Consider the following 16,767-nt stretch of genomic DNA (forward strand, 5'->3'; position numbering starts at 1 on the left):
AGGGCATGCAGAGATAGGCTGATCTTTGGAGCTTGCTGGCCAGTCATCTAAGCCAACTTGATGAGTTCCAGGCCAGTAAGAGACAGAGAAATGATACCTGAGGTTGTTCTCTGGCCTCTACACAAGAACAGATGTCCTTACTACCCCACCCCCTCCCCACCACACCCCAAGAAACTGTTAAAACAGTTTAAATGATAAACATTTTTTTTTCACTCAGAAAAAATGGCTTTGAGGGACTGAAGAAATGGTTAAAATCAAGGACTACTCCTACAGAGGACTGAGTTCCGTTCCAAGGATCCACATTTGGCAGTTTACAACCATCTGTAATTCCAGCTCCGGGGATTTGATGCCCTCTTTTGATATCAGCAAGCACATGCATTCAAAAGCTTGCCCCCTCCCCCAATTTAAATAGTTTTAAATCTTTGATTCAAAGAACTGACTTTCCGAGTAAGAGGTGTAGGGCATGACATGTTTATGAGGCTCAGATTCAGAGGCTTTCCAATGACAAATGCTGGGGCCAGGACTGGATGCCATAGCGACTATGTTTTCACAGGTTTGCTAGGCTTCTTCATCAAATCTCTCTGCAATAAGGCCTTTAGGATGGTCTGTCTCCAAACTTACAGGTTAACCATCCCTTTACAGAAGAAACCAAAAAGGTGACAGTTTTGAAATGTCAGACATTTGTTTCGCCACAATTCTTGAAAACTTTGATTAAAGTACAAATGATATGTATTCCAATTCTGAGCCCTTACCTTAATGTATAAGGATTATTATCTTCATATGGTAACGCTTGCCAGTGGCCATGGAAGAGGAGCAGTGGGTGGCAATTGAAGTTCAAGGTGTCAGCCCACCAGGAGGAAACTCTCTGATGGGTCAGTCTCAGTTAGGCAAGGCCTCAAGACCACAGACCCTGGAATGTCTTTTGCTTCTGCTGTACCATGTTTGTTGCTGTTGTCTTTCTCTGGTATCTGACACGGTTGAATGGATGTGAGGAGACACCCATTGCATGCTTATCTCATGGAAGCATCCTGTTCTATTGCGCATTTTTACCTGTCACTTACTATGAAGATGATTCCTCCCTAAACTGTACTGTCTAATTGTTAATAATAATGTTAGCTTGTATGGAGTTTTGATGAATAAAAACAAATACAGGAAAAGATACACAGCCAGGGCCTATGAGTTTTGCCTAAGGAGCTGCATCAGCTGTAACTCAGGTTAGTGATTAAGAAAAACAATTGAGTCCCCAGGAACCAGGCTGGCTCTAACTCTCTTAATGCTGAGAGATGCAGTCACAGGTTTCCGTGTGCAACGTTAGCTGAAACAAAGCTTTAAAATAACTTCAGGTTAGATCAGATGTCTTGATAATAGCTTTGAGAAGAAAAATGCTAGAAAATAATATACAACTCACAAGGACACATAGCTGAGGTCAAAAATACACAGCAGCTCAATTGTTACTAGCTGACGTACCTTCCCTTGCTGGTTGATTAATGACCAAAGGTGACAATTAATTCCTTATACCCATTTCTGCCCTCAATCTCCTGATATAAAAAAAGCTATTGATGAGTGGGTATGTACCCTAAAGATTTCAAGTAGAGCTGACTGGTACTTTTTCATATGTAAAAGTTTATGTTTGTGATTCCTTTAAGATTCCCTGTAAGATTATCTTTCAAGATAAGTAATAAAGTAATTGGCCTTTCTTTGTAACTGCAAAATGTAGCCTGCCAGTAAAAGATCTAACTAAGAAGAATACCTTGCTTGCTCTCATGGTTAATCTATAACAAGGTGCTTGGGTATGAATGTACATGGGTTCTTGGGATAATTTGTTTTTCACCTATAATACATAGAATGTATTTGGAAAACATGTTTTTTTTACTGTTTGTTCTGTGTTCATTATAATCATCCACTTGAAAAACAGAATAACCACGTTGTGATTTTTATATTGTCTGAAAGATTTTGCTGGGGTGTATAAGCTGTAAGACAAAGAATAGAGTTAAGATGGGCTAGAAGGAAACATCAAGAATGAGAGAGTTAAAATGAGTTAGAAGGAAAACATCAGGAGTGAGAGTTAAAAAGAAAACATCAAGAATGAGAGAGGAAATCACCAGGAAAATAGAATGCAAAAGAAGACTAAAGGAAGGGTCTGAAGGAAACCATCAAGAGAGTGTGTGTTTTTTCCTTAACTCTTTCAGATAGAACAATCTAGTATATGCTGAAGCCATGGATTCCTTTCCAGCTCTGTGCTGTCTCGTGGCTGCCTTCCCTGGCAGCAATAAATGGAGTTTTACGTGACTGAACATATTCTGCTTTTGTTTGTGGGGTATATTTGCAATCCCTGCTGAATTTTCTATATTATCTCTTTGCTTCTCAATGCAGATCCAACTGGCTCAAAAGCCCAGACACTGATTCTGACCAGCTCTTCCGCATGGTGGCCGAGGTCTTCATTCTGTGGTGTAAATCTCACGTAAGGACACAGTTGGGTTCTAGATTCTGAACAGTTTCGGCAGGTATAAGCCTGGAAAATCTTTCTTTTAATGCTTGCTTTTTTTTCTTTTAAATCTTCCTCTACCCTGTCCTTCTTTAGAACTTCAAGAGGGAAGAGCAAAACTTTGTGATTCAAAATGAAATTAATAACTTGGCATTTTTAACCGGAGACAGCAAAAGCAAGATGTCAAAAGTAAGTCCTCAGAAGTCTGTGTCAAGGGTGGTTGAACCTTGACCTCTTGGATCTAGTTCATATTCTGTGGGGCTTTAGTGATACATTCAGCTTAGGTTACACCATATAACCAGCAGCCTCTACTGCTGCTGTTTCTTTAGAACATGCCAAAAGAAGCTCCTGTCAAATAAGCATGGGCATCCTGTTTTGTGAATAAATAGGTGCTTGTATATCAGAAAATTTAAGTCTCAAGCCTTGTCCCAGGCATTTGAGAGGTCTTCAAACAGACACTAGTGTGAATGGTTTTAAGACAGAAGTGTGTCCAGTACAGCCACACTCCAAAAGTGCAGAAGTGCAAAGTCACCTTCTGCTGGGCTGGGAGGAAATGACCAGGCCTTCACACCTCCACAGCACACACCCTGACATCATGTTTTCTTTCTGTTTGGAACACCAACATCTGTTTTATTCCAGATGTGCCGACCTCTTAATGCCTATGTTCATTTTCCATGACATTCTTACTCAGAAAGCCAACATCTGCCCATCTCCTTGCAGGAGATGTTTGAAAGAGGGCATGTCACTCTATTGTCTGGGGGAGAGGCTAACCTATAGAAGGGAATTGTGATACAGAAGAGGGCAAAGGAGACTTGCATTTCCTTCTCAGTCAGCTCTGGGGGAAAGGCTAACCTATAGAAGGGAACTGTGATACAGAAGGGGGCAAAGGAGACTTGCATTTCCTTCTCAGTCAGCTTTGTACAATGAAGCTTCATTGTCTTGACTGGAGAGAAACAGCCATGCACTGTCATGCTTCTTCAGTTGCACACACAAGAGTCAAGTCTTCTTAACTATAATGTCTTCTTACTGGCATGGTGGCTTACTCTTGGCTCTGTTTCCCAAGAACTGTGCCTTGGGAAGGGGTGGCTTGTATGTCAAGGCTCAGTAGCCTGTAATAGCTGAGAAACACCCCTCTCATTGCTGCCAGTGCTGCCTGTGAGGAACACAGCAGTGGAGTGTGCATGGGACCCAAGATGGATCTGGCAAGGCGGGAACCATGGGCTTGTAGGGAAGACCTGCAACAGCTTTCTAGTAACCATTTCAGACAAATGACCCATGTCTTGTCACTGCAGGAAAGGCTATTACGATGCCACAATGAAAATTTAAGTACCTGGGGCTATACCGAGCGGGGCAGCTGGCTCTGATCAGCTGCAGCTACTCAGCACTGCCTCTTCTGTCTTTCATCTCTTTCAACGGTAGCACTCTTCTAGTATCCAAAATTTGACTGTAGCATTTTCAATCTACTCTGTAGTATACACCAGAGTACACTTTGAACATAAGCTGCCTAATAAAGTTGACATTGAAAATTGCTCATATGCAAATCAGCGAGATTATATTTGAGGAGAATCTTGGCTGGAAAGGCATCTTATGGTGTCCTTTACATACACTTATATGGCTTCTCACAATATTTTTCACATTCGCCTTTTGATGGACACAGCTGCTCACTTGAGGAACACAAGCCCAGGTTTCCCAGCTTCCTAAGATTCCAGCTTATCTAAATTTCTTTTGCAGGGTCTTGCGACCATCACAAACTGTACTTTAACCCAACTTCCTGCAGAAAGTCAATGAATCCCAAGCAGACACCATGCTATCTTTTACATTGGGTTGATCCTCTGCCTCAGGACTGACCCAGTTAGCATCCATAACAATCTGATACAAGTATTGGGATCCCTGATGGGTAGGAACGGGAAAAGCCATCTCAGCCCTCTGGAGATGAATGGCTCTTCCAGAATCTTGAGTTTATAAATGAATGAGGCAACGGAAAACTATTTCATAACTCAACTCATCCACTAGCAAACTAATAAAACATTTTTTCATTCACAATGCTAATGAGGAAAGGGGACATTTGAGTGGCTCATTCACAGTGCTGAATAAGGAAAGGGGAGCATTTGCTTTGTCAAAATGATCATGTTCAAGACATGGATATCGTCCCTCTTGGAAAGGTTCATCTTTGGAAGAACCTCCATTTCCACTGACATTCTATGCTGACAGTTTCTGAGTCTTATATATTCACACTGTCCCTGTTGCCTGAGTTAGGAAAGAGAAAATCATAGCAAATGGACAAGAAACAGCAAGGAGAAAGTCATGCCCTCGACTGAACTGCTCACTGGGGCTTTGCTTCATTCACTTAAATCCTCAGAATCCATCTTTTCAATCTGTATAAAGGGGTTGAGTTTGCTATCTGACTTTTCTAGGTTCTACTAAGAGACCCTAGTTAAGTCCGTCTTCATCAGTATCAGTCAGATAAAATATCATTTAATGAACACATTAAGATAGATACATTACCTCCAATAAATAGCCATTTCTGGTATCTGAGAACAGAGAAGTATATACGGGAAGCAAGAGAAGTGATTTTCTTTCATATCAGTAGAATTCCTCTTGCCCTTGCTCCTGAACGATCAGATGTTCTCTGCTCCCTGCTCTGAATGGGCACCTGTCACTTGGGCTTGCATTTGTCTCTGTTCTTGGTTGCATTCTGGCGTTGTAGAAATGAAGTTGTTGTGGGTGTATATGGTGATCTTGGTGGAGGTTTCCATCCGTGAATGCTGCATGTCATACACTGCATAAGCTATGCTGATGGCAAGGAAACACAGAAATATACAGTGGGCCATGCCGTTCCCACCCAATTAACTGAAGATCCTTTCAAAGACATTGTTTTGCTGGCAGCTCAAGCACATTTCCTTTCTGAAAGCTCATTGTATATTTTGTTTATAAAGCTCCGGTTTGTGAATATATGTTAAGCTATTGTGACTAGCTGAGCAAATAGATTTGGTTTGCTTTGGTTTTTAAATGTACTTTGTTTTCTGGTGATGTGGCAGTGGCTTCCTCAGAAGGGAATGGTAAGTTAGAACGCATCTAACAAAAGAAATGTTAAGCCAGCCAAAGAAATGCTAGCCATTGACCAATATTGTAAGCACTAAAATACATCATTGAAATCCAAAAACTGGGATGTGCTGTTTTGAAATGAGTTGAAAAAGGACAGGAATTGTCTAAGAAGATATATTTGATCAAAATCGTGTGACTTTTGCTCACATATACACATACATACACACACATACACACATATACGCACATATATACACACATACATACACACATACGCATATTTACACACACATACACATAGACACAAATACACACATGCACACACACATACACACATATAAACACGCATATACACATACACACATACACACATGCACACATACACATGTACACACACATGCACACACATACATCATTCTCCTTTACTTCCTCCCTCTGCATCCTTTCTCTTTTCTTTGCTCTTACACTTTTAAATTATCACACATTTGTGCACTTGTGTTCTCTCTCTCCCTCCCTCCACACCTCTCTCTCACATACATGCTTACCCTTTCTCCTCTACGCTCTGTCCCTTCCTTCCCATCTGTCCCTTTTCTCCTGATCTTGATTCTCCCTTTGCATGTTCTCCCTTTCTCCCCCTCCACCTTATCCCCCATTTCTCAGACTGCTTTGTAGAAATTCTTCTCTCCTCTAACATCTCATGTTGAATTGACTTCCATTAACTCGCTTACCCTCTAGATGGTGTAAGGGCTTCCCACATAGTAGGTCTGCCTTTGATCAAAGCCTGATGTGAGCCCCCTGCGCTCTGCTGGCACAGACAACACCGGGCAATGTATATTCATCAAACCCCCACATCTCAGAAAAACATGAAGACTGCAAAGTCTGGTTTGGTTTCTTTTTCCCCTTAAGGTCTACACAGCAAGTTACTTTGAGGGCATAGGAAGCAGAATCAGGGAATTACCATGTGATAATTAATCTTGGCAATACGTGAAGAATAAAGACATAGCCTTTGGGATGTAGGAACCTTAAAGCTGCAGTGTAAGAAGCTTTACTCTGTTGTTTAGGTTGTGGAGTGATCCCACATCACTCTGGACAGTCTACATACTCCCAGCAACCCCCTCTCTCTCATTTTCCTCTCCCTTCCTCTCTCTGTTTAGAGACCGCGTCTTTCTATGCAGTCTGGGCTGACCTTACATTCAATCATGCAGCCCAAGCTGCCCTTGAACTCTTCTTCTACTTCCAGGGCCAGCATTAAAGGTGTGGATCATCATGCCCAGCCCAAAAGTTCAGTATGGTCTCTTCATTGTCAACATTGTTTGCTATGTTTTTGCTCCTTTGATTTCAGTGCTTAGGAAGGAAGCCAGGGCCTTGTGTGAGCTATGTACAGCCCAGCCCTTCCAGTAATTTTTAAAATAAATTTTTATAATTGCAAATAGTCAACACAAAAAGGATTCCAGTTTTTGTTTTATTTCCATGTTTGGTTTTGGTTTTAGCTTTTTTAATTTAAGAGAGAGAAAGGTGGGGAGGATCTGGGAGGAATTAGGAAAAGGGAAAGAATATGATCAAAATATATTATATGAAAAAAATTAAATATAAAAAATGGGAAAAACAGCACATTAGGCTAATGTTTTGTACATCAATTACACCAAATGAACTTAAGTAAAAATAAAGTTTTTTGAAAAGATTCAAAAGTGAATATATATTATATATAATATTATATATGTAAAATATTATATATATATATATATATATATATTCATAGTAGACTTTCTAGCAGAAGCAAAGGCATTGTCCTTAACTTGATTCTCTAATCTGCTGGAGTCTGCTGGAGTCTGCTGGAGCAGATTAATGTGGTGGGTGGGGGGAATTAAAACCTGATGTCTTTGGGTACTTGCAAATTGTCTGCAGCCCCCTGCGGTTACAGGAAGCAAAAGAGGAGACTCTGTAGATGTAGTTACTGTGAATAGCTGCTGTGGGTGGGATCTACAGAGCATAAACTTTGGAAGGCGGGTCTCTAAGCTAACTTCTTCCCAGGCCGGAAGTTCTTGATGAGGATATATATAATTCTTGACAGACAAATGAACCTACATTCTAACCTCCCCTCCGTCTTCATGCTATGCTTACATGAACTGTTGAGTGTCTGTGCTGCTGACTGAGCAACTGGGCCCAAGAAGCTGTGACTAACACGCCGCCTGATGCTTTGGATCCCTGCTTTCACTGACTGACTCCTCTCCTTGTTTCTTTCCCTTTGTCTTTCCACACAGGCCATGCAAGTAAAGGTACAGGTCAAATGCATGATGTGTCTTTTCTGTCCTAGCGTTAGAGGTGCCACGCTCTGTCCCCCTCCACACTGTGGGTGCCCGGGGAAGACAACCGCCTGTCCAAGAGTGAATGCCGGCTTATCCACCCTTGGAATGGGGAAGCCAGGCAAGCCTTGCTTTAACTGAGGTCTCTTTGCTATTTCTGTTCCCTTCCCCAAATGCCTAATGCCCACCACACTGCCAGGGATAGGGAGGATGGGCAGGAATCAGGAGACTCAGAGCCTCACTCTTCTGTCATGGCACCAAGTTCGCATTTCTGGTGTCTGTTAGTGGCCCCAGCCCTTTCACACTGTACATGCTCCGCCTCTGATTTAAGCTCCCATGATTCAAGGAGAGTCTCCCAGGGACTGAACTCAAGTTTGAAATCAGAAGATAACTTTAAGCTTTTGCACAAAATGTACACATGATGGAATAAGTTTCCAGTTGTTCCTGAAGTTTACATAGACATTCTTCCCCTTCTGTCTGCTAAGAAGTATCTAATGCTATTGTTCAAGACCCTCAGACCCAAGGGATGTGGTGGAGAATGGGAGGCATGTAAGAGCCAGTTCACATGCAGCTTGCAGAAAAGAGAAATGGAGCCTTGGAAGACAGACTTGCATCTGGGTGACATTTCAGATGCTTTCTTACTGTGTGATCTCAAAACACTCAAGATCCCTGAGCATCATGGTTTCAGTCCTAAACTATTTCAAGCTTGTTCTGAGGACTGGAAATGCTCTATTTATGCTTCGGGCGTATCGAAGTCATACATGTAGACGTTATGCTTAGAATAGGATAAAGGCAAAATTGAGCAGAGACTAACTGGGAAATCATTTAAATTCCATATCAAATTCACAATTACATTTTGGCATATTTACCCATGTGCTGTGTGTTATTGTTCACATAAGCACATACATAATACTGTGTAGTTCATATGTTTATAGCCAGATTCCACCCTTAATGGATAGTTTAGGTGCTGCACTTTGCCACTGGCATTCTCCACTTGATAATAGAACCAGAAGGAACCTAGAGGGCTCAGTGAGCACCAGAACTTGCAGTGTCATGTGAAGCACCCTTCACAGTCTGCTGTTCTGGGACGTGAGAGGCCTCTGGTCCTCAGCATCTCCTCCTCCCTTCTCATACATGTTACTGCCCTTCTAACGTGCATCATGGGGCTGACTTGTGGTTTCGGAGTCCCGAGACAGAGTGCCTCTGCTATTCCCTTTCATCAGACTGATTTCCAAATTGGTAATACAACCATCTGGAAGGCTGCGTGCACGGCCAAGTGGGAAAATAACATTTCCAATCGAGTGTCATTCATCATTGGGAATCTCTTTCACACACTGGAACATAGCCATTGATCCAAAGGCAGAATTAATCCGAACTCTTCTCTAGAAAGCACATTTTTGGGGGGTTTGGAGTTGGTTCAGTGGTTAAGAGCATTTGTTACTCTTTTAGAGAACCTGGGTTCAGTTCCTAGCATCCACATGGTAATTCACAACCATCTAATCCAGAGGATCCGATGCCCTCTTCTGACCTCTTTTGCACCAGGCACACACATGGTACACATTCATGATGCACAATCATACATACATACATGCAAAACACTCATACATGTAAAATAAGATACATATAAAAAATAAAAGAAAATGCATATCTCATAAATGGGCCTGAGGTGCCACTTCTATGGGAGGGAACAGGGACCCAGAGCTCTGCATGCATGTTGTCATAAGCTGCACTACTGCTACTGCATTTTAGCAGACACACTCTTAAAGCAAAACCAGTTTTCCCTCAGCATGGGCCCTGACTAATTTCAGGCCACAAAGCCCTCCCTGTCTGTATCAGCTGCTTACTCAGCTGAGGAAAAGTCTGTCAAGCAGAGCATGAGGAGGTCAGCATTGCTCCGCCAGCCAGGGCATCACAAAAGCAGGTCGCTATAGCATCTTGTCCCCTGAACCCACCCAGACTACCACCATGTGCTACGCTATGGGTGCTGAGCATTTTCCGTTGCTTGTTTGGGAGCTACATCCTCTGTAGTGAAGCCAATCGGATTTCTCTCTCACACCTCCCACTTAGAGCCAGGTATGTATTTTATACCTGTAATCCTAGGATTAAAGGTTGAAGCAGGATTGGCACAAATCTACGGCCAGGATGGGCTGCATAGTGAGACCTCTTTTGAGATAACCAAACACACACACACACACACATACACACACACACTGCAACTACCACCGCAACAAAAAGAAAACTCAGGAAACAAAACCACTAATACTTAGCTGAGTGAACTCTGAAAAGAATGGCAAAGCACAAACAAAACAAAGTCTCAAAGCTCTCATCACTCAGCAGTTAAGAGCACTTGCTGGGTCTTCAGAGGACCTCAGGCAGTTCCCAGCATCCTGTAACTCCAGCTCCAGGGGTTTAGACATCCACTTCTGGCCTCTGTGGATTCTTCACTCATGTGCTCACACCCACACAGAGACACATGTAAGTGTAAATATGCAAAATTAAAAATAAAACTAAACTCACAACTCCCATAGGACTAGGGGGTTATTTGTCATCCTTTATTTCACATATAATTTCTCCCATACCTTCCTCGCAGCCAGAACCTGAAGCCGTCCTGCTGTAGGCTTCCCTGTAAGAACTTACATTGCCCCACGATAGAGAGGCTATATGGAAGGCCCACACTGTAAAACACCAGCTTCGGCCCTGGAAACAGGCCACTGGTGCTGTGGAGGACGCTCTTCCATGTACCCAGTGCCCAGTATCCAGTTCCCGTACCCATGCCCAGTGGTAGGGAGCTGTTCTTTGTTGGAGTTATTTTCCCTGTTGTAAATATCTTTCTTTTCGTTGTGACTCTTGTCCATTTGGCGCAGAAGGGAGGAAGCAAGGACTATGGGTGTCTGTGCTGTGTGTCTAGCTACTGTGGTTTGTGTGCATGTCCAGAAGCGAAGGCTCGGGTTTGGGCTGGTCTTTAATGACCATCTGGTTTGTTTTTGCTTAACACTTTTTTTTGTTTTTGTTTTTTTACTGTTCTTTGAAATGTAGTAAGGCCCAGCCTGTACGGACAGGGCCTCAAGGAAGCAAGCTACCCCTGAGCTGAGGCAGTTCCTTTCAGAGAGTCACTGAGCCCTTCTCTTTATCTCAACATCATCTCCTAGTCTGGAGGACAGGACCAGGAGCGGAAGAAGACAAAGAGGCGAGGAGACTTGTATTCCATCCAGACCTCCCTCATCGTGGCTGCTCTCAAGAAAATGCTGCCCATTGGTCTGAACATGTGTACTCCAGGCGACCAGGAGCTCATCTCGCTGGCAAAATCACGCTACAGCTGTGTAAGCTGCCTGTGTGGTCAGGCTGAGCACAGAGGATGGGCTGTAGGGAGTGGACGGTACTCAGCCTCTAAAGTGGCGCTCCTGCGAGGGGAGGGTGGGGGCTGAGGGAGAGGTCTGCGCTTTGTAAAGCTGTCTGGAAGTCAGTAGCTTGGGGTAAGTCTCCTTCACCTCTCTCCTTTCGTTCTCCTAAGAAAGATCCCAGTTAAATTGTGCACTAACTCTCCAAACTTCCTGCATCCTGTTTGGCTTTTCCACCGTGATCCTTAGGAATAAAATGTCGCGTCTTTCCACAGAGGGACACTGATGAAGAGGTCAAGGAACATCTGTGGAATAACCTGCACCTGCAGGAAAAGGTGATGCTTCCTCTCACAGGCTGCCCCATGACCGCTGCCTGCAGGACCTGTGTCTGTCTCTCTGACTGTTAAGCTAGAGATCCTCGCTATGCAGCCCAGGCTAGCCTCACAGCTGAGACCTTCCTGCCTCAGCCTCCCAAGTCCTAAGATTCTAATGTATTACTTACTACCCCACACCTTGTTCATGTTTTAAGATAAGTTCTAAGAACTGTTTAATTGCCACAAATGGGAGGCAACGGCATAGGGATCAGGAGTTCAAGGCCAGTGTTGGTTATGATAGCAAATTTGAGCACAGCCTGGGCTACAGAAAGCTCTGTGAGGGGAGGGGGAGGCTAAGCGCTATCATGAAGAGGCCTCTGATAAATGGGTGTCAAACTTTCTACTAAATGAATATCAAGCCATCGCAGGTGTCTCGAAATGTACTGACTACTAGATTTGTTGAGCAGGAAAAGAGGCACTTGGGAGGACCTTTTAACACCTGCCACTCTGGGGATTTTTTGAAACAAAATAAGTCTGTGTCATGGGGGGAAAAAAGAGTAAGAAAATGAGAGCTAGAATTTAAAAGCAACTTGAAATTTCTCTACTCTTTAATTCTCTGTTTTCAAGGTATATTATGCCCTAACATGAGAATGAAGAAAGCAAAACCACTGATTCATTCCCCCCAAATGTGTAGTAGTGGCAGATAAAATACTTGAGGGGGCGGGGAAAGCAAATAACAAAACAAAACAAAACAACAACAAAAAAAATACTAACTGCCAAAAACTAAGATGCTCTAGCTCTTAGCAGTAGAGTTGCTATGCGGAGCCCAGCAGAGATGACCGTTCAGATACAGTGCATAGCCAATTCAGAGTCTTCAATCCAGGCAGCTAGGGCCACAGCCAAATGTGCCCAGAACAGAGGTTTTCAAAGGCAGAAACCACATCCTGGCACCTCGCTCTGAAGCTCCAGGAAACTTTGTAAACGCAAGCAGTTTGTAGCAAACGGTATTAACAGAAGCTAAGATAAGCAGTTAGCTGGAGGGGGGTTCCTGTGCAAACAGGCAGTTCCCAGACACTAAGAGAAGTTAATGAGGACATGCTGACCTTGGATTCCTAGAATAGACTGAGTAGTTTTCCGTGGAATTCTTCATCAAGGAGATCAGATTCTAGTTAAACCTGATTGAATACAAGATGGAGGAACCTCTGCACTATCTTGCCCTCACAAGGGAAGCCAGCCTCCTGGAGAGAACTCAGGTGCTCCAGTCAGATGCATGCCTTAGGGCTGGAGTTGTAGGAACTTTAGAAGAAGGGAAATAGAGGGCTGATTGCCTATCCCATCATAAATGCAGGGTATGAGACTTGAACCAAATTAGCTTTGAGACAGAGAAACTCATCTATCTCCTTCAGAGACAATCAACCAAGAAACCACTTGGAGGGTCTCTACTTACTAACACGTGGGTGGAAAGCAAGTAAACAAAACCATCCCTGGAAATGGGCTCAAAAGATTCAAAACATGTAAGGAAATGCTCCAACTGGGTAACTCAAGCAATGAACTAACAGAAAGGAGCTTAGAGACAAATACAGTAAAAAAACATTTAGGCAAACAAAGGAAGCAATAGAATCTGGAAAAAAAATCAGAATGTTATTTAAAAGGAGGGAAATGGGTTTGACCAAAAAAAAAGCATAAGGATTATACAGATAAATAGTCTTGAAATTTAAACCTTAATCTAAGTTCCGTAGCCGAATAGAATTGATAAATTGGAAGATTGCTTTTTGGAAATCATTCACAATGTAGCACAAAGAGATAAAGGGATGGGGATATGAAGTTCATAATAGCATCTATCTGTTGTAGGATATAAGGAGGAGTGGAGGCTGGAAAAAAAAATGGTTCAGCAGTTAAGAGCACCTGCTGCTCTTCCTGAGGACTCAAATTTGGTTTCCAGCACCCACATCAGTCAGCTCACATGTACTTATAACTCCAGCTCCTGGGAATCCAGCATGTTCTCCAGGCATCCACAAACACCCAGACACACGTGTCATATACTCACAGAGTTATACACACATAAATAAAAACGTAACATTCTTTTAATATAAGAGGGCTGGAAGAAAGGGAATGGGGAGGAAGGTGTGAGAGCCAAAGTTACATTTTAAGTTAAGTTTTAATTACTATTCCCAAGAGATCCATGAAACAAAAATGCCTCTGATCTGCAAGCCCTTGCTCAAACACAGTTCCTGAAATGCTGAAGGCCATTGTTAATTGCAGATAACCAGTCACATGGTTTTCTTTTCCCTAAACAAGGTTGACCCAGCTGCACTGACGTGCTTGATCACAGGTGGGCGGGAGGTTCACGGGCTGGAGTTCATCAGGACGCATACTTGCCCCTGATTGGACCTGATGAGAAACGCGATGACTTATGGGCTTTCCTTCTTAAGCCGCTGCAAACTGTGGTTCGGGGCCATTTCCCAGGAACCTAGTTATGGACCTGCCTAGAGCCCATCCACCTGGCCAGGATTCGTTAACACTTGCTTCAGTTTTGGCTTTCAACTGTGATAGTGGTCTTAGTCTAGATCGGAGGGATTAGCCAAGGCGGTAAAGGAAGTTTGATCAACCAAGCCTCATCATATGGAACCCTGGTAGGACTGAGAGTATTCCTTAGCACTAGAGACACAGACATTGTTTTTCTCACAGCTGTGCTTCAACTTTCAGTCAGATGACCCGGCTGTGAAATGGCAACTGAACCTCTACAAAGATGTTCTGAGGAACGACGAACCTTCTAATCCGGAAAAGACGGTGGAGCGAGTGCAGAGGATCTCAGCCGCTCTCTTCCACCTGGAGCAGGTAGGGAGGTTCGCTCTGAGGAGTGAGCAAGACTACCCCGGAGGATAGAAATTTCTTCCCTGCGCTCGGCTCTCAATTACAGGAGACCTCTTGAGGCAAAAGGCAACCACCAAATTTTATCCCACATCACCCCCAAGTGTTGCCTGGCACCTCAAAGCCGTAGTCCCTCAGTTTCCCCTGAACTGTTCAAGTTCTTGCTATGAATTCAAAATATTTTTTCCAGTCCTTTGCCATTGGTAAAACAGCAATAAATGTCTAGTGGCATTGGGGAAATAAAATTAAAAAAAAAAATTATAAGACCTTCACACAAGAATGGCTTACTGCTGAGAACATTTTTGCTAACTTCAGTTGTGAAACCAAAATTATCCTAGAGTTTGACTGAGCTACTCAGTCTCATTCAGATAGGCCTACTGTCTAGCTACTTATGTGATTCCTTCTTAGGTGGAACAGCCTTTGAGGTCAAAAAAGGCTGTGTGGCACAAATTATTGTCAAAGCAACGGAAACGGGCAGTGGTGGCCTGCTTCAGGATGGCTCCTCTCTACAATTTGCCCAGGTGGGTACTTCATCATTGTTCTCTGCCAGGTGAGCCAGTGATAGGAATTAAGCTGTTTCTCCCATAGCTGAGCTCTCTATGGCCCTTAATCTTGATCCTAACTATAAAAGTTGGGGTCCTTGGGCCGGGGGTGGTGGCGCACGCCTTTAATCCCAGCACTCGGGAGGCAGAGACAGGCGGATCTCTGTGAGTTCGAGACCAGCCTGGTCTACAAGAGCTAGTTCCAGGACAGGCTCCAAAACCACAGAGAAACCCTGTCTCAAAAAACAAAAAAAAAAAAAAAAAAAAAGTTGGGGTCCTTGGCTCGTGGCACCTTGCAGACTGCATGATATAATGATCTACTAAGCCATCAAGGTAAGTGTGGAAGCAAGTAAGAGTGCCTCGTCCTGGGCCTTCACAGCCTCTCAGCACATATGAGGCTCTCTGCTTTGGCTGACAGAGGAGTCTTTGTGAGAGTGTAAAGGCTTCTGGGAAAAGGGAACTGTTTCTAAAGTACCTTAGTCCAAATTCCATCATTTCCCTGCTCAGACACTAGGTGATATAACAAAACTTACTATTCAGCAGAGCAAAATGTAGCCTCAGAATCCTTCATCAGTGATTTACCACCAAGATGAGGGAAGGGGGAGCTAGTTGTGGTGGCACATGCCTGTAATACCAGCTCTCAAGTCGTGCATGTGAATTTAGCCTCAGCTACACAGCAAGTCCTTGCTTTAAAATTAAAAAAAGAGAGAGAGATTGCCAGGCGGTGGTGGCGCACGCCTTTAATCCCAGCACTCGGGAGGTAGAGGCAGGCGGATCTCTGGGAGTTCGAGGCCAGCCTGGTCTACAAGAGCTAGTTCCGGGACGGGCACCAAAGCTACAGAGAAACCCTGTCTCAAAAAAAAAAAAAAAGAGGAAGAAAGACTAGAAATACCCAAAGAGGCTAGACAGAAGCACAATGTACTTATCTTGGTTTTTGGTACTTTGAAGTAAAAATTACCATGTAGCATATCTTCTGCCAACATAAGGAAGGGAATCTCTGTTAGTTCTGTTTCCATTACCACAAAATACCTGAGGCAAACTGACTTAAAAGAAAGGTTTATTTCAGTTCATGGTTTCAGAGGCTTTAGTTCACGGTCACTTGGCGCCACCATTTTCAGTCTCTGGTGAGGGAGAACATCATTGGAGTAAATATGCAATGGAGCAAACCTTCCTACCACACGGGTAAGGAGGCAGAAAGTGGGAAAGATCAAGGCCCTAAGTTCCCTTCAAGAGTGTGTCCCAGTGGCCATACTCCTACTACCAGACCTAACCATCTAAAGGGTCAACCACCTCCCAGTTATGCCAGAGACTGATGACCAGTCCTTCCATGCATGACCTGTGGAGGCATTGAAGAGCTACACCATAGTGATATCAGTAAGAGCTAGGGCCTGTACTGACTGCTAGGACTGTCTCTGCGTGTCCAATGATAGGACAACTTCATCCTTCCATGACAGACTGGAGAGTACATGAGAGCAGGTCTGTAATCAGTCTGCAGAGCTGGTGACTGAAAAACAACCTTTGATTTATCAACGTCCCCATCCCTGGGAACAGCCTCACCTGGTCGTAGAAAACCAACTGACTTGGACAAAAGCATTCTGAATCCTATACATCAGTGTGTTTCTTTAGAATATGAGACCAGGAGCCATTCAATGCTTGGTCTTTGCTTTTGTCCATTGGGAGAATCTTGACCATTATTTCTCCAGAATATCCTGTACCTTGCCTTGAACCAGGCAAGTTTTCCCTTTTAGAGTCTTTGAAGATGGTGGGAGAATCACGGCTTCTGAGATGTGCACCTGCTCCACAGGGCCTCTCCCAGGGAACTAGATTTGCTTTACTTGGAGGGGAACGAAGTGACAGTAAATCAAGCAG

At 43.5% G+C, this 16,767-nt stretch overlaps 1 protein-coding gene across 1 annotated transcript in view; it reads left to right on the forward strand.

Annotated features, from left to right (window-relative positions):
• Ryr3 (ryanodine receptor 3) overlaps positions 1 to 16,767 on the forward strand; it is a 526,065-nt gene that overhangs the window by 464,949 nt on the left and 44,349 nt on the right. The window contains exons 68-74 of the mRNA XM_057780394.1: positions 2,374 to 2,461; positions 2,582 to 2,674; positions 7,792 to 7,806; positions 10,983 to 11,153; positions 11,447 to 11,506; positions 14,192 to 14,323; positions 14,765 to 14,877. Of these exons, the coding sequence (XP_057636377.1) occupies positions 2,374 to 2,461; positions 2,582 to 2,674; positions 7,792 to 7,806; positions 10,983 to 11,153; positions 11,447 to 11,506; positions 14,192 to 14,323; positions 14,765 to 14,877 (672 nt within the window). The remainder of the gene's footprint in view (positions 1 to 2,373; positions 2,462 to 2,581; positions 2,675 to 7,791; positions 7,807 to 10,982; positions 11,154 to 11,446; positions 11,507 to 14,191; positions 14,324 to 14,764; positions 14,878 to 16,767) is intronic.

Source organism: Chionomys nivalis, chromosome 9, assembly GCF_950005125.1.
Source record: "Chionomys nivalis chromosome 9, mChiNiv1.1, whole genome shotgun sequence".
NCBI classification, from domain to species: Eukaryota; Metazoa; Chordata; class Mammalia; order Rodentia; family Cricetidae; genus Chionomys; species Chionomys nivalis.